Raw genomic sequence first — 23,240 nt, 5'->3', positions numbered from 1 at the left:
AATGATCTCCCATTTCTGATGGCAGTGTCTTTGGTGTCATTAATCCTCCTGGGGTTGGAGCTGTCCTTTCCCTCCAATCCAGCTCAGGTGCTGCTGTGTGTTGTGCTCCCCCTCCCCACCTGCCCGTGCTGGCCACCAGCTCATCCCCTTCTCCTCTCTCCTACGGGCAGGTGCAAATCGTTTACAAGCCAGTGGACCTGAGCCATGTGACATCCAAATGTGGTTCCCTGGGCAACATCCATCACAAACCAGGTACCCCTGGGGCTCAGGGGGTGGGAGAGGGGCAGAGGGCTGGGTAAGAGCAGGGGCTGAGGGGAGGCAGTGACTGGAGCACCCCAGTGAGCCCTGCAGTGCTGGGTGCTGTTCCCAGCTCCTGAGCCACCTCTGACTCTTCTCCTGCAGGTGGTGGCCAGGTGGAGGTGAAATCTGAGAAACTGGACTTCAAAGATAAGGTGCAGTCGAAAATCGGGTCCCTAGATAACATCAGCCACGTCCCTGGAGGAGGCAATAAAAAGGTAAAGGGGCCCTGGGGACGGGTGTGTCCTGCTGTGGGTGTGAGGGGACAGGGGACAGAGCGGTGGCACTGCCCAGGATGTCTCAGTGTCCCTCCTGAGTGAGCATGAGCCAGTGACAGCCTTTCCTGTGGTTTCCTGCTCTTTCTGCTGCCTCTCAAGTTTTCTGTGTCTCAAACCCTTCCCACCAAGTGTCACCATCAGCGGGTCCCGTGCTGTGCTGCTGCTGTGACACAGAGCTGGCAGCTGCAGAGGTGCTGGATCCCCAGGGAAAGTGGAGCATGAAAGGCTCAGCTTTATTTAGAGCAGGTGACTTTGCAGCAAACTGCACCTTCAGGAGGTGATTTCTGCTGCCTGACCCGTGAAGGGAGGGGAGTGTTTGGGGGATTAAACTGAAAGGCAAAAGGCACTGGGGTCAGGGAAGTGAGCTGGGGCTGAGCTGTTCCCACCACGGCTTTGATGGTGACTTCAGTGAGTCTTGGCCAAGGAAAACAGCCCCACAGCTGGGCTGCAAGGCCATCAAGTCCCAGCAGGCAGGGGGGTGAGAACATCAGGTAAGCACAGAGCTGAGACTCCAGCCTGGCCACATGCAGGGTCCAGCTTCCCCAGGGAAAAGCGGGTTTTGTCTTGCTTGTTTTTGCAGCTCTTTTGTCTCAATGGGAGGGGAAGGTTCTGTTTCAGCTCCTGTATTTTGGCACTTTGTTCTTGGCCACGTGTTCTCTGTGCAGCTCCAGCTCTCACCTCCAGCTGGCCTCTGACTGCGGGACCGCTTGACTTCCTTACCCTTCTCTCTGCCGTGCATCAGCCTCCCCTGTGCTTCACTGAGCCTTTTGCCATCGGTTTTGAGATGCCAGTTGTGGCTCTCTCACATCCTGGCACATTCACTGGGCCATAGTTTGAAGAACTTGCCCTTTGCAGGGGAGTTTCTCTGCAAGGCTTTGTCCCAGCAGTGGCATCACCACCTCAGCCTTCCATCCTGGTGGCTGCTCCTCCCCTGCCTAAACCCAGCCTGGCTGTAACTGAGTCCAGGTGCAGCTCTGCTGCCCCTTTCCCACATTCCCAAGCCCTTCCTTGCTCTGTGACACACAGATCCACATTGGGACTCACAGTCCACAGCTCTGTAGGCTGATCTCTGGTTCCTGTGCTGGCTGTGCCGTGGGGAGCTGGGTGCTCTGTGCTCTGCCCAAGTCCCTGTGCTCTCCTGTGCTGCTCCTGGAGAGTTTTCCTCCCCGGCTCCAAAGGCAGCCACTCTTCTTCCTATGAGTCAGTGAATGGCCCTGTTTTTCAGATCTTTTTCTCCCCAGTTTTCTATTTCTTGTCTATATTTTTTATCTTTTTCCTTCTGGCTGGCATTTCTTGGATCATGGTTTTTGTTGCTGATGCATTTTTTGCCCCCCACTGCCCTGGGTGGGTTTCTTCACCTGTAGAGAGAGAAAGGCAAGGAAGACAAGACCTGGACCCTGAGCCCAGACCCCGCTGGGCTCCAGGCCCTGGTGCTGGAGCCACTCACCCCCGTGGAGAGCCAGCCCCCAGCCTTGCACTCGGCTGGGGAGGGCACCTGTAAGTAGCAAACCAGATCCAGTCCACCGGGAGAGGGGTTTGGCTCCTGGGAGCAGCTCCGTGGGCTAAGGGGAAGCTTCACGTGCCTTGTCCCCCCGTAATCTCTGCCAGGGGAGTGGGAGCAGCCCAGGTTGTGCCTTCTGCGTTCTGGGACCCAGGACCTCGCCTGGGGAGGATTTGGCAGCATCCAGATGCTCAGGTCCTGCTGTCCCCTCTGGTGCCTGGGGCACTGGCGACTCTGGGTCACTGCTCTGAGCTCCGCTCCCACCTCTCAGCAGCCGTGCCCAGGTGGACACCTGGCAGGTCCCTCCGTCCCCTGGCCACGCCCCCCTGACCGCCCTCCTCTCCCTGACAGATTGAGACTCACAAGCTGACCTTCCGCGAGAACGCCAAAGCCAAGACCGACCACGGCGCCGAAATCGTCTACAAGTCCCCCACCATCTCCGGAGATGCCTCCCCGCGCCGCCTTAGCAACGTCTCCTCCACCGGCAGCATCAACCTGGTGGACTCCCCCCAGCTGGCCACGCTAGCCGACGAGGTCTCCGCCTCGCTGGCCAAGCAGGGCTTGTGATCGCGGCGCGGCGGCCACCAGGAGAGAAGACAAGGAAAGGAAACGAAAAAAGAAAAGAAACAAAAATAATAATCTGGCCTTCTTCCTCTGTTCCTTTTACAGCTGCTTCCCCATCCCTAACTGGTTAATGATTTAACCTGCTTTTACTGTTCATTCAGCTCTAGCTCCAGGACTTCAAAATCAGTGACACTATGAGGTACAAAACCTCCTCTCCCCCTGCTCCTCGGAGCGCACAGCCCGTCCCGTCCCGTCCCCGCGCTCCCCCTGCTCCTGCCCTCGCTGTCCCAGCCCTGCCCGGGGCCACCCGGCGAGGCGGGGAGGGGGCCCGAGGGGCGGCCACAGCACGACGCTGACCCGAGCACCCCGCACCAGCACAGGGCAGCGGGTGGCCCTCCCGGGAAGGGGCTGTGCCCTCGCCCAGCTCGTGTCCTGCCGCTGGCCGGGCTGGCTGCGCAGCCAGGGCCGCGGGGAGGTGCCCTCCCTCCTCCCCGCGTTAAATTTGCCTGCCGATTTGGAAGAAACCTTTTGTTTTTATTTCCGAAAGCCGAGATGTGTATGAAGATAACGGCCAGGTACCCCCTAACCCGCTCTCAGCTCCGGCAGCTGGAGTCCCGGCGAGGCCGGGTGCCCGCTCCGAGGGGCCCCGGGCGGCCGTTCCCCTCTCCGTGGCTGTGCTGGAACCGCTGAGTGGATGAGTAGAGGCTTTCCCCCATTCCTTTGGCAGCCCCTCGTGTCGTAGAGTAGATTTGTCTGTATATGCTTGGACCGTGCCAGGGTGATTGTTTTCATAAACGAGCATGTGTTTGAAAAATAAATGCTGTAAGTAGTTTTGAGCTGCCCCGCGCCGGCTCCGCCGCAGCCCAGCCGGGGGCCCGGGGAGCTCCGGTGCCGCAGGAGGAGCCCGGCGCCGCATGTCTGCCGGGGGGCCGGGCAGCGCCCCGGAGCTCGGAGGAGGGGCACCCACAGCTCCAGGGCTGGGATGGCTCCTGGATTTGGGTGCAGCTTGTGACATTTTTGGGTTGTTCTTTTTCTTTCCCTGCAAGGTCAGCTCAGCGATGGCGGAGGTGGCAGCTCCATGGCTCTGCTGCGCCGGTGGCAGCGGTGAGACCCCGGCAGGACGCGGGGGAGGCGGCAGCAGCTCCCCCGGCCCGGGGCCAGCGGCTGCTCCCTGGCACTGAAGCCCCTTTCCGGGCGCTCCCCGGTGTGAGTTGGCAGCATCTCACCCCTCACACGGCACTGAGCACCCCAGCACCACTCGGGGACAGGAGCCAGTCGAGTTCTTGCTCTGGCTGCTCTTGTTCCTGTGGCTCCTTGGGGAGCACGAGCAGGTCCTGTGGCTGTCCCTGCCTGCCCCTTCCCTCTACAACCAAAGAGGCCGAGATGCCACCAGTGCAGCTGTGTGTCCTCCTGTCCTGTCTCCCCCAGGGGCCCCAGCCGAGCTCTGGGGGTTCAGCTGGAGGTGGGAGGGCAGAGGGGGCCCGGTGGGGCCGCAGCCCCTGCAGCCCCAGGCTGTGCTGCAGGGAAAGCCGTGCTTTCCCAGCGAGGGCTGCAATCCTGGTCCAACAGGGCTGGCGGGGGGTCAGGGCCCCTGGTTGTCCTTGGTGTGGTGGCTGGGTGCCACCGAGGCTGCCAGAGCAGCTGTTCCTGGGCAGAGCAGCAATTCCTCCCTGGACAGGACCTGTGGGAGCTGTGAACCCCCTCTGGCCCCTGGCCCTCTGCAGGGCTGGGCTGCCGCAGGCCTGGCTGTGGATGGAGATGGTGTAGGGGGTCCAACCCTTCTCTCTGCAGCCCCAGGAGCTGCTTTATTGCTGGGGAGAGGCTGGTCCAGCAGCACCATCATGTCCAGCTTGTCACTCGCTCCGTTCACTTGACTCCATGATTGTAAGACTCCGTGCTCCGTCCCTGACTCTGTAGCGCTGTAGGAGCCGCCGCGCTTTTTGTCCTTTGTAGAACGAGCAAGTTGGGAGAACCCTCAAAGCATCACCTCCTTACCCCTTCTGGGCTGCAGGACGGGGCAGCTGAGCTCACCTGTCCTGTGCCACCCCTGTCCCCTCCGTGCAGCCCCTGAGGGACACCAGCAGCCAGGGTGGGATGGCCTCGGTGTGCACAGTGAGCAGCCCCTTCCTACTGTGAGTGTCCCCAGCCCTGGCTGTTGTTCCCCCCGGGGGCTGTGGGGTGCCAGGACAGCCCTTTACAGCCACCACGTCACCCGCTGTCCCCTCCAGCAGCCTGAGCCACGTCCCCTGCCCCAACCCTGCGTTCAGACCCAGGCCCGAGGGTCCGGTGAGCAGCTGGACAAAACCTGACCCCCGGCTTTTCCTTTACTCCACACACATCTTGGGTCTGAAAAGGGTTAAAACCGGCACTGATTTAAAACAAAAACAAAAAAAAAAAAATCGTATTTCTGCACTCCAAAAGATTCTGCGTGTTAGGCAAGGTCGGTGCCAGCCTGTGTGGTGTTGGCAGCCCCGTGCCCCCCGCGCTGCGCCGGGGAGGGGAGGGAAGGTTTGATCTCAGTGTATCATTCTAGCTTAGCTTCTGTCTGTGGGTGTCCATAGTGTATCGTGTGTTTAACAACTGGTTTACACTGTTGCCGTAAAAGTGAATTTGGAAATAAAGTCATTACTACGATAATGGTGATTGGCACCTCTTTTGCATGGGGGGATGAGGGGTGGGGATCCATCCACAGTCATCGACTGGGGCAGCCCGAGGGGCAGGGACTGGCTTGCAGTTTTTTACTTTTTAAGCTCCCACACCTTCCCGGGGCACAGAGGGGTGCAGGAGGGCCTGCTGGAGCCAGGAAGGACAGAGCAGCACTTCCCTGGATGAGAACCAGCAGCACCCAGTTAACCCCAGAAATGTGAAATAACCCCCAGCCCAGGGGTTCCTCCTCTTGCTGTCAGTAACTGCTGGAAAATAACATCCCACAGGAAAAAAGAGGCCACTGAAATGCAAGAGGGAAGCAGTTGATCTGAGTGAACCCAGGCTCCTTCCCTGTTCCCAGCCCAGCGTTTCACACTCATCAAATGGAATATTACATTTTAATTTTTTTTTTAATCTTTTCTTCTTTTTTTTTTTTTTATAAGCACATTTGTGCTTTGCCAACAGAATCAAGACATTAACAAAGATCAGCTTCTCGGAAGAAAAGCATTTCTATATAACAAGGACATTACACAGCTCAAAGCAGGAAAAGAAAATATTTACAAAATACAAGGTGGGTTTTTTTTTTTTTTGTGTTGTTTTTATAATGCTAAAAGGGTTATTCAGAATTTTCAACCTTATAAATAGAAAAGCACTTCTGCAGAGGGATATGGTAGCGCCGTTGTTTGTTGGGTTTTTGTTTTAAAGAAACGATGACGGATCCTTTAAACTAGAACAGAACCAAAACCACGAGATCATGTTGAAAATTGTGAAAACCCCGACCATGAAGCAGTTCAGCGACTATTTCTTTACGATTACAAAATGGAGGAAAAAAAAAAAAAAAAAAAGTCCTTTGTATTTTTTTTTCCCGTTTTTTTTTTTTTTGGTGATGTGATTATACATAAGACAGGCACAATGCTAGCAACAGGACAGGGCCCAGGAGCCACACCGTCAGGACCGGGAAGCGTTTGCCATGGGGACGGTGTGCGGGGTCCGGGATCGCTGCGGGTGCGGAACCGGGCGGGAGGGGACGGGGAGGAACAACAAACTCGGGGTTCAAACTCAAATACCTGTCAGGAGGGGGCACGGCGGGCGCCCCGAAATGAAACGGAACCGGCACCGGAGCTGGGACGGTGCGGGAGCGGAGCGAAGCTGCGGTGACCCCCAGGCGGGATCGGGATGACCTTGATCCCCCAGGAGCTGCCTCCTGCCTCCATCCTTCCCTCTCTGCCCCCCTTGTCTGACACAAACCCACCTGAGGAACCCCCGGCCTCGCTCACAGCTCCAACTGCACCGGCCCCAGCCCAGCTCCAGCTGAACAGCCTCACTCCAAAGGGCATCCGAGTGCTCTGGGAATTGTGCTCCTGCTCAAAGCATCGGGGACTCTTCCCCTCCCTGCCCTCTCCACACACCAAGTGTGCACAAGGTGCTTCCCAACTCCCACCCCTGCCACGCCGAGTGTGGAGCAGCCACAAGGTCCCTCCTTTCCCCCTGCCAGGAATGCAGCCAGAGCTACAGCTGCTCCAGACCAGGAGAGAAGGAAGGGAGAGGTGTCCCCAGGGGCAGAGCAATGATCAGGGAAGGGCAGAATCCCCCCTCTGGATACCTGGAACTACAACCTGGGGCAGGAAAATGCAGGAGGGTGAAGTGCAGGTGGGCACTCTGCAGATGAGGACAGCCAGACAGTGAAGGTTGCAATCCCAAGACATCACTTTTCACCACTAATTTCACTCCACTAAAACCTTTCAGGGTGGGGGGGAGTGGGTTAAGAGAAAACGACACCCTTTTGGTGGGAAAAACTATCCCCGAAATCTGCTAGTCAGCTAAATCCTGTGCTCTAGTTTTATACACCTAAAGGAGGGAGGAAAGGGGAGGGGGTCTGGTGGGCTGCTCCCCTCCCGAGGCTTCACTCCGCTGGGAGGAATCTGGGGGCTCATTCATGTGACGAGGAAACATGGAGAAGGAAAAAAAAAGAAAAAAAAAAAAAGGAAAAAAAAAAAAAAGAAAACAAAAAACAGTTTCTAAACTCCTTAAATTCACTAAAAACTGTGAAAATTCCCGGCAGGATGTTTGAATATCAAACGCAGATTTTGGAAGCTTTAATGCCAAGAGTTAGTTCTGTGTGTTGGTTTGCTCATGTCTCCCGTGTGTCTCTATCTGTGCGCTGGCCGCAGGACTGCGGAGCAGGAGGAGGAGGAGGAGGAGGAGGAGGAAGAGGAGGAGGAAGAGGAGGAGGAGGGGGGGGCCAGCGGGGCTCGGCTCTTGAGGCTGGGCAGGCTGGGCGAAGCCGAAGTGCCATCGCATTCCCGGGAGGATTTGCTGCCCGACGTGCGGCGGGTGCAGCGCGAGAGCCGGTCCTGGGGGTCGGGCTGCTCCTCGCACTCCATCCGGGGGTCGTAGGAGAGCGGGAAGGTGCGGCGCTCCCAGGGCTGCACGGCCTGGGGGAAGAGAGCTGAGTCACGGAAAATCCCCGCAGAAGCCTCCTGTCCTCACTCGGAGCTGCTCCTGGGGTGGATTCCCAGCTCGGAGCAGCGTCTGGGAAGCTTCAGCAGATGTGGAGAGGACGCGGAGCCAGCGGCTGGCAGCGCTTCCCAGCCCCTGATCCCACCTGGCCAGCACCTGGGTACTGCCCACAGGCGGCTTCCAGGCTGCCTCCCCACACCAGGGCCACCTGCAGTGCCACACCTGTGTCCCCACACCAGGGTGACCTGCAGTGCCACACCTGCCTCCCCACACCAGGGCCACCTGCAGTGCCACACCTATGTCCCCACATCAGGGCCACGTGCAGTGCCACACCTGCCTCCCCACACCAGGGCCACCTGTGGTGCCACACCTGTGTCCCCACACCATGGCCACCTGCAGTGCCACACCTGCCTCCCCACACCAAGGTGACCTGCAGTGCCACACCTGCCTCCCCACACCAGAGCCACCTGCAGTGCCACACCTGTGTCCCCACACCAGGGTGACCTGCAGTGCCACACCTGTGTCCCCACACCAGGGCCACCTGCAGTGCCACACCTGTGTCCCCACACCAGGGCCACCTGCAGTGCCACACCTGTGTCCCCACATCAGGGTGACCTGCAGTGCCACACCTGTGTCCCCACACCAAGGTGACCTGCAGTGCCACACCTGCGTCCCCACACCAGGGCCACCTGCAGTCCCACACCTGTGTCCCCACACCAGGGTCACTTGTGTGCCCACACCAGGGTGACCTGCAGTGCCACACCTGTGTCCCCACACCAGGGTCACCTGCAGTGCCATGCCTATCTCCCCACACCAGGGTCACACCTGTGTCCCCACCTGCAGTGCCACCCCTGCCCAGCCCCAGCCAGCACCCACCTGCTCGTCCAGGCCGGCCTCGGGCGTGGAGCACCGCGTGTCCTCGCTGGACAGGAGCCGCAGGGAGTCCCGGGACAGGGGGGTCAGGGGGGCACAGAGCAGTTCGGGGCTGATGGGGCTGCGTGGTGAGTGGGTGTGGGACAGCTCCAAGTGGGAGTGGTAGTTGCCCACCTCAGGGGATGCTGGCTGGGGAGTCGAGGGGTTCCCCAGCTGGGGGGTCGTCCGTCCGTCTGTTGATCTGTAGGACCTGAGACAGGAGCAGGTTTGAGAGGCCAGCCATGCTCCCCCCCTGCTGCCTGATCCTAGCCCAGGATCCTTTTGCCCTGATGGGAACACGAGCAGGGAACGCCACAGCCCAGAGATAAAATGCACCCAGGCCCACCCCTGTCCCATTTCCAGGGTCTGGATGCATCACTGATGCTGCTCTCCTGAGGTTCCCACACATCTCCTACACTCCAGTGCTGCACAAACACCATGATGAGAAGCTCCCTATGAAATCAAGACACTTCCAAATGTTTCCCCCTCCTCACACCAGGTCACCCCTGGCAGCAGCTCAGGGACTGAGTGCAGGGAATCAGCAATCCTGGAAATGCAGCAATTTCAGCAGTAGGGAGTGGGAGGAGCACAGTGAAACCCAGAGATCTCAGATTTCAACCAAGAATTACAGAAGTCTGAGCTCTGACACAGAGTCCAGATAAAAACCCACAGCCTACAAGCAGAGAAACATAACTGAGTTCCCAAATCCACGTGCAACTCTCCAAGAAGAACTGCAGCAGCAAGTGGCCATCAAGGACTTCAGATGTAAGAGATGGGCTAAAGAAACAGCAAAACATCCCAGTCTCCAGGAGCACTGGGAACTGCAGCTGCAGAGGAAACAGGGCAGCAGCAGCAGCAGCACGAGGGGGGTTTGACACAGGCCAGGTCTGCACCTGCAGGAACCCCCACAATGGCAGGAACCAAAACCAAAGCAGCGTCAAGGGCTGTGGCTCTGCCCCAGAACAAAGTGACTCCAGGCAACCAAACCCTCAGGGATGGAACTGAGAAGAGCAAATCTCTTCTTGAGCAGGTTTAGGATGAGATCAACAGCTGGAAACTGTGGTGGTTTTAGACACCCATAAAGACACAGCAGAAAGGGAACTGAGTGCTCAGTGCCAGTGTCCCTGATCCTGCAGGAAGGATTCCATTGCAAGCCCTGTGCCTTCCCCTGGACTCCTGGGCTGGCACAGCATCCCCCACACTTCTGGAGCAGCAGAAATGCTTGAGGAAGCACTTGGTGCAGTTGTCTGCAGCCAAACTGGGCCGTGGCTTCACCCCACCTAAGCAAGGCTGTGCCCCACGCCCACATGGGCTCCTCAAGATGGATGACACCAAACTTTTCAACACCAGCACCAGCTTTCAGCCATTTGTAGGAATCCCAGCGAGCACCCCCGTGCTGGGGATGTGGCCCTGAGGGCAGGGCTGTACCTGCTGCCCCGGCGCTGCGGGGGGACACTCGTGCTCCAGAGCCACCGCGCCCGCTCCATCTCCTCACACTTCCCGTGCCGAGCCGCGAAGGCAGAATCTGACAAGTCCTCGACCTGGAAAGGGAAGGGCAGAGGGTTTGGTCAGAGCTTTCTTCTCTAAAACAACCATCTCTGTGCAGTTTTTCCAGAACTAGTTGTAGTGAGAATTTGAATGTTTTATCGTTGAGTTGTAGAATGTCCTGAGTTGGGAGGGACCCACAGGGATCATCCAGTGCAGCTCCTGGCCTTGCACAGACACCCCAACAACCCCACCCTATGCCTGAGAGCTTGTCCAAATGCTCCTGGAGCTCTGGTAGCCTTGAAAAGAACCAACTCGAGCAGTTGGTTCTCTGCTGAGGTCCTGCCTCTGTTCATTTACCACCAGCCTCATCTCACATGAATTGGGAAATAAAATCCTTCTTACCTCCTCGTTGTCCTCCTCAGGATTGGCTTTCAGAGCACTGATATCAACTTCACGCCAGCTGCAACACAACCACCATGGGCATCACTCAGGGCACAGCTAGAACCAGCTGCACATCCCCCTCCCCTCCCTACACTGGCTTCTGGGAAAGGGGAATTCCACCCTGCCATGAGGAGCAGCACACTCGGGCTCAGTTTGAAGCACCAGACCTCCCTGGTGGTCTGGTAGCACAGCTGAAGTTTCCCAAGGGCAGAGGAAGCAGAGCAGAGGCTGCTGCATTTCTTTCTCTTCCTCCCACAGGCTCCCTCCTGCCCTGCTCTGAAATGGGCCAGGGAAGAGCACAGACTACCAGGAGGAAGACAGAGGGAAGTTGGGAAGAGGCAGAACTGCAAGGTTAACTCAGCCCAGGCACCTGCAGAGCTGGGAAACCACTGGGACCTTTGACTTAGCAGCACGACAAGGAGACAGCCAGGACTGACTTTAAATTGAGCAGACACTGAGCTGAGCAGCTCCTCAGAGAAAATGCTCCCTAACTTAGCCAGTCTCCAGCAATGGTGTGATCAGTTTTCCAACCTCTCCCCTTTTCCCAAGGAAGAAGCAAAGCACTGTGCTTTCCCTCTGGGGCTGGGGCAGTACCTGGGGGTGAGGATCTCCTTGTACTGCAGCTTCTCCACGCGGGTGGTGGCAGCCACGGACATGGGGATGACGATGTTGTTTATGTCAAAGGAGCTCTCACCCCTCCTCCTCCTCGGCTGCTGCAACAGGGAGAACCAGGTGAGAAAGGGATGTGGGGTCAGGCATGTGGGAAAGTCACTGATGGAAAGAGAAAAGAATGGCCTTGTCTGACCTATGGACACTTCAGAACCAACATCAACTTGCATCAGACTAGAGTTCCCCTACTGCTTGCTCCAAGTCCTCTTCCCAACCCAAAATCTGCCCCAGCAGCAAGGAAACCCAAATCCCAAGGTGTGGCAGCCCAGAGCAAGGATTGACCCTTGGGTTGGGGAGCCCACACAGACCCAAGGCTGCCTGGGACGACTGAACACAGGAGCTTCACCCCTGAGCCTAGAGCGTGGAACCCAGGGCCTGGAATCCTCTTGCTGGGGGAGGGAAACCTCTTCATCTTGCATTTCTGAACGAGCTTGTGAAAGCACAGCAGGAAAGCAGCAAGAGAAAACCAGGGTGGGCGTGCAGAGAAAAGGAAAGGCCTCCTTGAGGTGTCAGAGCTGCTGAGATGGGCTGTCCTCTCCAGCAAGCACACTCAAGCTGAACCACCAGTGGGTTCTTCCGACACCCTGATGTCACAGCTGGTGATGGAACAATTGAATTCTGCAGTGAAGGAACCCAGTGGGGACCCAGAACCCCATGGCAACAAGTCTGGAGCAGGGGGTTAAGGAGTCCTGTTCTGCTCTCCCTGGGTCACATCCAGCTCAGGCTTTGGTCCCAACTACCAAATGGGGACCAAATTCTTACTGGGACACCTGTGAGCTCAGCAGAATTCAGTCTTTCATTGAAGGGCTTCTGCTGACATGGGAGGATGACTGTCTGGTGGAGGAGCTGTGCCTTCACCCTGTCCCAAGCACAGTGGGAAGGAGTTTCTGCTCACTCACAGAGCTCATGAAGGTCCCACACTCTGCCACCCTCAAGCACTTTGGCAGTCTGAGTGTGTCTCAGAAGATGGTTTGAGTTCAGAGACTGCTGGAGATTGTGCACAGGTGGAAGATCTCCACCAGCACTGCTGTGCCCTGGCCCTGTGACCCCAAGCCCATTCACAGCCTGGTGACACCGAGGCCTCGAGGGGAGCTGTCCCAGGGGAAGCAGCACTGCTGGGGCTCAGCTCTTCTGGCAGCCCCACACTGCTTCAGACACCAAAATCTGGATGTGCACCAAAGCCAAGCGACTGCTGGGAATGGGAACATTCACCAGCAGCTGCTGAGCTGATGGTGAACCTGGAACTGCAGCTGCCTGTCTCTGCATAGCCAACATATCCAACACCCACCCAGCAACCCCAGCAGCAGCTGAACCAAAGGGTCCAGCATGGCAAGAGGAACACTGAGCACTCCCCAGCTCAGAATCTGTGTACCAGCTGAGCCCCACGATGGGCTGAGCCCAGAAGCCCTGGGAAGGCAGCAGATACTCACAGCAGTACCAGAGGTGCCCTGGGAAGTGGAGCTGGCGGGAGCAGAGCCCTCGGAGGAGGTGGAGAGCTGCCGAGCTATGGGGCTGTGAGGGGTGGGGGTCACAGCTGCTGACAGGTAGCTCGGGCCACCGACGTCCGTGTGATGCTTCAACACTGCACAGGGAGGGGGGAGAAAATGAACAACAACATTAGCAAAAAAAACCCCCAGCCCACCCAAGGGGGTGGTGGTGGAGAGGAAAGGACCACGTGCACCAGAGATGGCTGGTGCTGAGGAGCACTTTGCAGGAAAGAGAAGCACCTTCCGAGGGGGCTGCCCTGGGGGAGAAGCAGTTTAGAGCACACGAGGCATTGCTGTGGTGGCGGCTCGGCCCGAAGCAGTGCGTGCCCCCTTCTCTGGGGCAGAGAGGCTGGGGATGCAGCAAAGCCCAAGCTCCCCCCGAGACACCTGCCCCTGGGGGCCTACCTTCACTCCTCTCAGATGAGCAGTCTCGCAATCGCTTTTTGTCAAAGGCAGGAGGCTGGGCAGAGCGCTCTGGCGCTCTCTCGGCCTTGGACACGGCCGAAAAATCGTCTAAAGGCGGCCTGTGTGCCTTGTCTGCTTGGGCTTTTTGATGGGAGCGCTCTGAGGAGGGGAACAGAGAAAGAGCTATGAAATGCCTGCTTTCACCTCTCTTTCTGCTGGCTCAGGAGACTCGGGCAGAGCTTTCCAGCTGCACAAACTGTCCACACCACGGGGGCGGTGTGCTCAGACCTGTGGCACTGCTGTGGGCATGGCTGACACCGAGCACGGGAAGGTCCCTACAAATCTGAGCTGCACCTGCACGCAGCTCACCTGCAGCCCTGCCATAGCCCTGCCTCACCCCTGGGAGTGGCATTGAAGGGCATCCTCCTCCTCCTCCTCCTCCTTCTGGGGAAGGGGCAGCACTTACTGGCCGCGGTGAAGAAGGAGTTGACCAGCTTGTGGCGGTCCTTGCGCGCGGGGTCAGCCAGGCTGGGGGGCACGGGGGCTCTGTGCTTCAGTGACAGCTTCTTGGGAGCTTTAGTTTTCTCGTAGGGCTTGTTCTGCCACTGGGATTTCAACATGCTCTGGAAGTGCAGGCTCGTCGGCACATCTGCAGGGGGTACAGAACACCAATCCAAATTAATCATGCAACAAAGAGCAGTGGTGCCATCACCCACTGAGAACGGCCCCTGATGAACATGCAAGCACAGACTGGCAGACCCAGGCTCCCTCACACTCTCCCCACATTCAGGAAGGACCTGCAATAGGACCCAACATTTTGAATCTGCAGGTCTTTGTGAAACTCCTACAGGATTCACAGCCCAAGCATATCCTAGCAGGAGAGCAAAGTTTTCTTTGTCAAAAACTCCTATGTCTTCACCTCTGTAGGTATCTCAGGTGGTGCTATCTTAGATCTGACTTTCAAGAATCTGAGGTATCTCAGCACCAAATCTGGGATGGAAGAGAGAAATTCAGCCTAAATCCTCAATTTCAAGTCAAGCCAGAAGCCAACCAGGCACTGCAGCACGTAAATCTGCCTGGTGTGGCACCTCAACCATGAGAAGTTGGGTGTGACCACACCTGAGAGGCCCCAAGGGCAGGAGGAACTCCTGGCTGGTAGCTGGACCCCTGTCCAGTACTTCCCTCCCAATTTCAGGGACTGGAAAGCTCCAGCAGATCCAGGCAGGCAAAGGGATGGAGCTGGCAGAGCATGAGCTGGAGCTGGTGGGGACTTGGCTCCCTGGAAAAAGCCAGGACAGCTTCATTCCAAATACTTTGGTGGTTAAAGCTCTCACCCAACCCCTTGCTAAGGAAGGGCAGTCACAGGGTGATGGCAGTTCCTTGGCCATCACTGCTGGCTTGGGGGGACAGGTCCCAAAAAACAGAGAGGGGCCAGGCCACTTCAGGGATGCTGCCATCCACTGGAGTGGTCACACTTGGGGAAAATGGCCTCTGCTCTCTGCTCATCTTTTGCTTTCTCCTCCCAGTTCACATCCCACACCATCTGTGGAAGGAGGGGACAGGTTGAAGGGAGGGGGACAAGGCCAGGACAAAACGCTGTCAGCAGGAAGTGAGTTCTCTGCTGGTTTGGCAGCAGTGCCACCATCCCTCCTCCCCCTGCTCCTCGGGAAGCAGTGCAGGGCTCCCAGGGACCAGCAGATGGCAACCACAGTGAGCCCAGCACTCATCCTCCCTCCAAGGTTATTACATCATCCAAAAATTCCCAGCGAGAAATCAAACCAGAAAAAAAAACCAACCAAAAACCCCACACACCCTGAAAGGAAGGGGACAAAGCTCTGGTGGACACAAGCACAGGGGTGCTGGCTGGGTCCTGCTTGCCAGGGGAATAAGTGAATAAATGATCTTTTCCTCCTGCAGTGCCTGGCAGTTTTGCCCTTGGCAAACTGCTCTGGAGATCCCGGCTGGCACTGGAGAGCCAGCTCAAAGTGAAAGTCAGCACATGCTCACAGCTGAGCCCCGGCCACCAGGAACCTCAGCCAGCCCTGCACACGCAGCAGCCCCAGCAGCAGCCTGGATTCACCTCTCAGGTGAGCACAGAGACCCTCAGTGCACACCAACAGCACAGGCACTGCTGTTTCCCCACCTGGACACGTTACCTGGCTTTCCTCTGGGACAGGAACCACCCCCATGCCAAAAATCAACTCTAGCTAACTGATTTTAGCATTAGTGAATAAACAAAGTTCACCAGTACTGGAAAATGGGTATTCCTGCACAGGTGTTTTAAGCTTTACACCAATCAGTTTTAAATCTTAAGTTTTTTAATCTCATGCAGCCAGAACTGATCTTCTACCCTGTGAGGCAGCTGAGGGAGCTCTGAAAATGGGAAGAACATGGGATAATTTGCCTGGTGCCTCTGCTGCAATAGCACCCAACAGGTTGTCTCCCCATTTCCCAGGATATTTGATTTAGCACTACAGAGGATCACAAGTGCTGTGAAATCAGAAAATAAATTCTTGCTTCAGGAGTTCATTAAGTTCCTTGAGCACTCCTGATCAGAGCTGTGTCTTTGGGAGGGGAGGGATCTAGCTAAAAATAGCACCAATTTACTATTTTAGTCTGGTTTAAATATAGTGCTAACGAAAGAGGCCACACTAATTGCTCCCAGACACTCCCTGCATTTCCTACTGTCACAAGAAGTTTGTGAAAAGTGGAATTTAAACCCAAGCACACACATTAGCCCAGTGACTTATCCCAGACCTGACAGCTCCATGGGAAGCCAGGCCAGCATGAGAATCCCAGAATGGCTTGGGCAGGGACACCTCCCACTGTCCCAGCTTGCTCCAAGCCCCATCCAGCCTGGCCTTGGGCACTTCCAAGGATGGGGCAGCCCCAATTTCACACCTCAAGCAGCCATGAACTCCCACCAAGGGAAGGAACCACTGTGATCCATGCATTTCCCAACTCTCCTGATAAAAGCACCAGTTGGAGAAGACTCTGGAAACTACTCTTCCCTTGGGAAAAGTCCCTACACATGGAATTTGTGACTAGCCCACGGTCAGGGCTGGTTAATTATTCCTCTCTTAATGATGATTAACCCTGAAGTGGTAACACAGAGAACTGAGTGTCCTAAAGGGAACATCCCTTCTTGCTGTGCCCACCGAACCATGGAAGATCATTTTCAATTCCTCACCAGGCCAAAAGGATTTCCTGTGACAAACCAACCCACAAATCATTTTATACAGATGGACAAACTCACGGAAGCAAATATTTCCCAAGTGGTTTAGAGCCCCAAAGACCCCAGGGGCAGGTCCCAGGAAGGACTCCCAGGCACTGCTTGGCTTCCCCACCATGAGTGAGTCTGCAGGTGGAGATCCCCAAACCACAGCAGAGCCCAGGTGTGACACGGCCAAGGCTCCCATCCCAAAACCACCTGCAGATGAAGAAGAGGTTTGGCTGTGCACCCCCAGCAGGCAGCAGGAGCCGTGCTCACCATCTGGGAATGACAGGACAGGATGGATGCAGGAGTCCAGCTGCGAGAGGCGCTCCAGCAGAGGGGAGTCATACTGCATCTCCAGCGTGCCGGGGCTGCGGCTGCCACACAGGGCACACGAGGGGTTCACGTCGCAGCTGCAGCGCGCCAGGCTGCCACGCTGGGCCTGAGGGGACACAGGGGACACGTCACTGCCAGCCCAGCCCCAGCACAAGGTCCCTGCGACAGCTCATGGCAAACAGCCCAAAAGCAGCTTTATTGGTTTGATGCTCCTTCTGCATATATATAAAAATACATACTCTGTGTGTATATAAAATATCTAAAATAAACCTCTATGTTATAGATTACAGCTACATTTGATTATCAATAAAGATAAAATAAATTCATTTTATTTCTATATAATTTATTATTAAATAGCTGTTATGTGACATTTTAAAATAATTTAAAATTAAACTTATTATTCTTAATATATAGTATATTCAATATTAATTCTACATAATATATAATTTTTATTATATAATTTATATATATGCACACATACACACACTCCCTTTTTTCTCTTGTACAGAATTTATATATATATAATATATGTAACTTATATAATTTTATACACAACTACATATACATAGATATATTAAAAAAATTGTGTGTGTATATATATATATATGCACACATACACACACTCCCTTTTTTCTCTTGTACAGAATTTATATATATATAATTAATATATGTAATTTATATAATTTTATACACAACTAAATAAACATAGATATATAAATAGATATATATAGGTATATTTAAAAAATTATATATATATATATATATATATATATATGCACACATACACACCCCTTTTTTTTTTTCTCTACCTTGTACAGAACCTGTTCATTTAGTCTGGCCTCACAAGAGGATGTTTTCACTTTGCATAAACACAACTGAAAACTACGACTTACCAGCCCAGACAGTTTAACAGCTGCTAAATTTGACTAAAAGTGTTTAATTTTATCTAGGTTGAAACCTCATTTATAAAAACCATGAGGCAGCACAATTCTGCTGTCAGAGAAGGGGCAAAGAAGCCATTTTTAGTTCCAGTGGGTCAGAGCCATCATTATATGCCAGGAGCTGACACTTGCAGGGACATCTACAGAGTGACAAAGGTTGTTCTCAACCTTGTTCCTTAATCCAGGACAGAGTCACAATTCACAGATTTATAGACTTGATACAGACTTCATTTGTGTGAAACCACTGCAAGCAAACACACAACTGGATATAAACTCCATGCAGAGAAAACAACCCCTGATTCCCCACCAAAATGGAAGAATGGATCAAAGTGGATCTTGCAGAAGCCTGTTCTGAGCCAGAATTATTGAAATTATTTCCATGAATGACCTGAAGGATGGGAGAGAATATCCACAGCAAATAACACTACACTGGGAAGGGCTGCTTGAAGCAAAGAGCTGGAAACCCACTCCTGGTTACAAGTTAAGAGAAATTATCTAAAATAAATCAAATGTAATTCACTGAGGGCAAATGCAAGAAGCAAATGCAGTGCCCAGAGAAGAGGAGGAAGGGGTACATGAGCAGCTATGTTGCTACCTCTGGAAGTTCTGCTCAGAGGATGGGGAGGTTGTGATGGATCCAAAAGTGAGCATGAATCAGCAGCGTTCTACCACTGCTGGGAACTGATTAATTAATAAAAAATAATAAAGATGAAGCCCACAGGGCTTTCTAACCAGGATGGCTGTGCAAGGAGAGAGGCAATCCTGCCACTCTGCCCACGTGTGAGCTGAAGGGCTGCCCCCAGCTTTGGGCACAAAATCCCATAAATGTGTGCAGTGAATTGTGAGGAAAACAATGAAAACATTACAAGATCAAAACCTCCAGAATGCAGGTGCAAAGTTCAACCCACAGCCACTTTCTGCTGGGCAGGGGAGTGGAGGCAACTGGACATGGTATTTCTGGAGCACGACCTGGCCATGACTCAGCTGTCTCTGGAATGACTGAAGGAGGGCTCAGAAATCCCCTGCTCTCTGGTACTTTCATCCCTGGAACTGCTCTTCTGAACCATCTCTGATTACCAAATGTATTTGATGACAACAACAAAGATCTAACACAAATTTACAGCCAATTCTTCAAGCACTGAGTGTACAAGGCAGCATCCACCACGAGAATGTTCAGCAACTTCCAAATCACTGAAGATTTTGCAAGTAATCACTGCAGAGCTCTCCCAGAAAAATACCCCAGATAAAACTGCAGATAAGTGATCAGTTAAAGCTGACTCAGCTGAGGAAGAATCTATCTTGCTCACAAAAATGCTGCTTTTGGAGCTTCTCTTTAAAACATCCGCAGAGTGAAAACCCCCCAACCCTTGTGGGAAAGTTAGATTTGAAACACTTTGTCTCAAAGGTAAGTGGATTTTTGCCATTATGGTTCTGCATGCACAAATAAAGATCCTTATTTCCTTCATTTCTCACTATTTTCCCTCCAACTGACAGTTTATGGTATTCCTAGGAGAAAATAAAAAGAATTAAACATGGCCCTTCCTCATGCAGGCAATAAACTGCATTTCCATTGAATGAATTCTGCATTAGGAGGAGGAGTATAAAAAATAGCCATAAAGAAAACAAAACAGGAAGAGACAGGGCATTCATCCCACGTATGCCTGGGCAAACAGCTTTGGTTTTCCCTTGAGCAGCAGCAGTGAGTTCCTGGGGCTTTGCTAATTCCTGTCTCAGAGTTAAGGTTTCCTGATACTTGACTTCTCAGGGCTTCTTTCTCCTGCTCAGACTGTGCCACACTGACCTACCTGGCCTTGAGTTCACCTCAGATTGGTTGGCTTAAGAAAACTCACAAGTTCAGCATCTTCCCTGCCCAGTGACAGCAAAGAAAAATCTTCCAACCCGTTACAACCTTCTCCTTTGTTTTATCAACAGCCTTTACAGCCCTGCTGTCCTGCTCTTCCTTCCTTGTTGTTTTTTTTTCATCTTTACAAGAAAAATAAGAGCAGAAAACCCCCGACTGACCTTTTTGGAAAGGGGCAGGATGGTGCTGGGTCGGACGAGCCGCCGCTTCTTGCAGCTGAGGACGGGGCGGGTGCGAGCGGCCACGCACGTCCCGTCCGCGGGGACCAGGGACAGGCGCTGCCTCTTGTGGAGCAGCTCCTCGGCTTCCTGGCCATCTCCCTGAGCGTGTTCTGCCAGGCCAGGCTGCAGACTGCCCCACAAGAGAGGAGAACAAGAAAACTCCAGTTATTCGTGCAGCACTACCAGCAGGTTGGTGGTTTGCACCTGAGCGAACACTCCAAGCTGAGTTTGGAGCTCTGCAGTTCATGGCACAACAGGTTTTATTAAACCAGCTCCATATTTGCTTTTACTTCAGTCACCTTCCACTCTCTCACGACTGAACCTGTCACAAAACACCTTTGGAAGCTCTGAACAAAAAAAAACCAGCACTGAAAGCCACAGAGCAAAAGCCACTCTAGACCTGAACACCTTTAACCCTAGAATTCAGCTTCCTCCAGAATGAGTTTGGGGAATCTTAAGACAAGAGGTTTGCCTGAGTCTAAATGTCAGAGAACATGTAATTTTATAGAAAAAATATTTAACCCTGATGTAAACTTGGCTCTGATGGATATTTGAGATCTCTACCTGTGCCAGCTCCCAGCAGTGACCCCAGAAAGGTGCAGAGTGAACATCAACCTCTCCGAGGCACAAAGGCTGCAGAGCCCTGGCATCAATGCCCCGTGCCCCGAGCAGATCCCAGCGCAGCAGCGCCTCATCTACGGAGCCTTTTCATGTCTCTTCTACAAGTGTTTCATTTCTAAAAATGCAAAACATGAAAGCCCTGTGGTCTAAGGCTGTGCAGTTCAAAGGCTACAGGGATACAAAGGGCTCTGTTACAGCCTGCAGTGTTCCAGCTGCAGCCATGGGCTCCTTGATCTGCTCGCATTACATCCGTGCAGGATCCATCCCTCCCTCCCTCCTTCCCTTTTCCCCTCTCTTTTTCCCTGCCTCCTCAAGGCACTGAGCAAGTGCTATGTTTTTCAAGGGTTTTCAAGTAGTTCAACCCTGTAGCATCAGGGAATGTCTTTCACTTGTTTTCATTTACCCACTTCAAGACTTTGTCAACAAAAGCTGCCTGGAGAAATGAAGATTTTAGGAAGTTTTACACCCCAAATCAATGGGATTCCTCTGTAGCTCCAATAAAGTGGGTCAGTGGTTACAGAGAATTCTGTGAGCAGGGCATTAGTACCTTTGAATCACACAATCTGCAGATGTATTAAAACTACTCATAAAGAAACAAGTTTTGCCCATGCTCAGTGCACAGCTGCCTGCAGGGCTTGCTCATGTAAACACAGCTCAGTTTAATTCCATTTTCAGCAAAACAATGCAGCAGAAAACCTCAAGCAAGCAATCTCCTCCAAAATGTTTTCAGGCATGATCTACTACTGTACTTTTCTGAAAAAAGACACCATCTGTACCACTACCAACCCAGTTACAGCCTGGCTTCCAACGGGACATTGCAAAGATCATAAAAGCAAACTCTTCCAGAATATCCCAGAGCTTACGTGTTAATAACTCCATTGACAGGTCTTGGTGCTCCACAGGGCTTGGAGGGATGGGATTCAGGAGTATTTGCAGCAGAAATTCCCAAGCTTTCTAGGGGCTGGGATCCAGACACACTCTAAGGAAAGGTGAGAAAAACAGAAATAAATAAAAACTTCTTAAATAGCCACAATTAGTATAACTGGGTTCTGGTTGAGGATTCTGCACTGTAGCCACGGATTTCCACACAAGACTTCAAACTAGGGTTCAGAAGTCACTGTATGAACAGGAGAGCAGGGACACAAGGAGATCTTAGGGACAGCAAGAGGATGGATACATGGCAGCTCTTTCATTCCAAGATCCAAAGGACTTTAATTCCCCTCAGGCAACCAGGAGCATGAAAGGCTGAGGGCTTTAAGGAGATTTTAGCATTTTGTCTCCATGGTGCAAACAAGTTCATCACCACCTGTAAACCTCTGCAGTCCCTCCTGCAGTTTGGTTTCTGCTCTGAGCCATGTGGTTGAGAGCTCCTGCCGAAGCACTTTGGGGGAAAACAGGGAGGGAGGGAGAGGGGAACTGACTTGCAAAACTGAATTTGCATTTTAACTTACAACCTGTGCAAACAGAGTCCAAACAGCATTTTAGGGAGTGTTTTACATGAGTGTGAACCCAGGCTGTGGGGCTGGGATGGGAGCAGGGCGAGTCTGCAATGCTGAAAGTGCTGCATAAACACAAAGCTGGAAACACCTTATTGGTAGAGCAAAGTGAGTAAAAATTGAGTTTAAAACACTGTGCTCCCCAATCCCTTCTGCCTGAGGTCTGAAACATAAACCCCCTGGCTCTGCAGGGAGCAGCAGGGTTGTCACCAAGCCTCCAAGGACACGCTGGCTTTGTACCTCCCACCAGTGACATTCCTGCTCCCCACCCTGCAGCCCACCAGTGTGTCCATACCTCTGGCATTCATCACCTTCAGCCCCACCCATGCAGTCCCCTGTTCCTGGTGTCAGACATGCTCCTCGCTGGGGTTAAACTTTATTTCTTCCTTTGTGTGGTACTTCCTACCCTCCCTGCCCTGTCTCTCGCTGGGGTTCCCCCTTTGAGCACACACAGGGGTGATGTGGTTCAAGTACCAAGGAAAAAGGCAAAAGCAGAGCTCTGACACCACACAGATGGTCAGCCAAGCCCCCTGCTTGGCCCTGACTCCACCCCAAACCCATCTGGATTGTGGTGATTAAATCTTCCCAGCAAACACCCCCCAAGTGAATGGACAACGAAACCAGGCCATGGCACTGCTGGATTAACGGTTTCCAGAAGAGGAGACACCTGAGTCAGCCAGGGAAGGGCCATTTTTAACAACTCAGACAACTTCTGCCTGGGCCTGTTTGAGGAACTTCGCAGGGGTTTTTACACTTCTGCTAAGAGAGATGTTTCTCCTATGGGGGAGCAAAGACAGGATGAGACCAACTCTGCCACGCAGAGAGACGGAGGAGCGAGATCAGATCACACCTGAGACATCAGGTAAACTCAGCAGCCCGGCCAGCTGAAGTCATGCAGGAGCTGAGCACTTTCCCTCTGCTTTCCAGAGGCTTGGCAAGGCTGAGCCTCCACGTGACAGCCGCCCGAGGCACCCCTGGTGCAGCAGGGCGGGTACTCATGACTCATAAGCTCTTTTGAAATCCTTTATTTTCTTCTACAGAAAGGGTCTTAAAAGGAGGAACTTCTTCTCCAAGAGCTTGCTCTGTCTTGGTGGTTCAAGATAGGAACAGAGGGACTTGGCTGCTTCCTGTGGAGAAGCTGGAAAGCATCAATCCAACGTGTATTTATCAGGAGCAGCCCAGGCTCCCTTTATCACCCTGAGATGGGTGTACCCGACACACGAGCAGAGCCAACACCTCCTGCACTCTCACTCTCCTGCCAGCTCCTGGTGCACCTCCCAAGGCTGTGCTGTCCTTCAGGGCTGCCTGGGCTGAGATCCAGAGCAGCATCCACAGCACCAGGATCACAGCTCTGCTCCTGACTGAGCTCTTCTATGGGCTTTGGGTCTGGAAGTCCAGGTCC

The 23,240-nt window shown here is 53.6% G+C and overlaps 2 protein-coding genes across 16 annotated transcripts in view; one reads left to right on the top strand and one right to left on the bottom strand.

The window, feature by feature from the left end:
• The window catches only part of MAPT (microtubule associated protein tau), a 48,781-nt gene extending 43,504 nt beyond the window's left edge, over positions 1-5,277 (top strand). For 10 of the 12 annotated variants that reach the window (XM_059869359.1, XM_059869356.1, XM_059869358.1 and 7 more), the window contains 3 exons: positions 171-252; positions 403-515; positions 2,428-5,277. In XM_059869359.1, coding sequence (XP_059725342.1) covers positions 171-252; positions 403-515; positions 2,428-2,643 — 411 coding nt within the window. In that variant the 3' untranslated portion in view covers positions 2,644-5,277. Of the gene's footprint in view, positions 1-170; positions 253-402; positions 516-1,939; positions 2,073-2,427 lie in introns of those variants that run through there. The other 2 variants (XM_059869349.1, XR_009489612.1) reach the window with 2 other exon arrangements.
• A 400-nt stretch (positions 5,278-5,677) lies between these two features.
• Positions 5,678-23,240, bottom strand: part of KANSL1 (KAT8 regulatory NSL complex subunit 1) — an 81,022-nt gene continuing 63,459 nt past the window's right edge. For 2 of the 4 annotated variants that reach the window (XM_059869339.1, XM_059869338.1), the window contains exons 5-15: positions 21,206-21,321; positions 19,662-19,851; positions 16,639-16,804; positions 13,615-13,797; positions 13,149-13,307; positions 12,687-12,838; positions 11,182-11,300; positions 10,549-10,606; positions 10,087-10,199; positions 8,623-8,869; positions 5,678-7,721 (exon numbers count right to left, since the gene is read on the bottom strand). In XM_059869339.1, coding sequence (XP_059725322.1) covers positions 7,437-7,721; positions 8,623-8,869; positions 10,087-10,199; positions 10,549-10,606; positions 11,182-11,300; positions 12,687-12,838; positions 13,149-13,307; positions 13,615-13,797; positions 16,639-16,804; positions 19,662-19,851; positions 21,206-21,321 — 1,788 coding nt within the window. In that variant the 3' untranslated portion in view covers positions 5,678-7,436. The remainder of the gene's footprint in view (positions 7,722-8,622; positions 8,870-10,086; positions 10,200-10,548; positions 10,607-11,181; positions 11,301-12,686; positions 12,839-13,148; positions 13,308-13,614; positions 13,798-16,638; positions 16,805-19,661; positions 19,852-21,205; positions 21,322-23,240) is intronic. The other 2 variants (XM_059869341.1, XM_059869342.1) reach the window with 2 other exon arrangements.

Source organism: Haemorhous mexicanus, chromosome 28 (assembly GCF_027477595.1).
Source record: "Haemorhous mexicanus isolate bHaeMex1 chromosome 28, bHaeMex1.pri, whole genome shotgun sequence".
In the NCBI taxonomy this organism is placed as follows: Eukaryota; Metazoa; Chordata; class Aves; order Passeriformes; family Fringillidae; genus Haemorhous; species Haemorhous mexicanus.
This window is presented reverse-complemented; position numbering and strand designations above follow the sequence as displayed.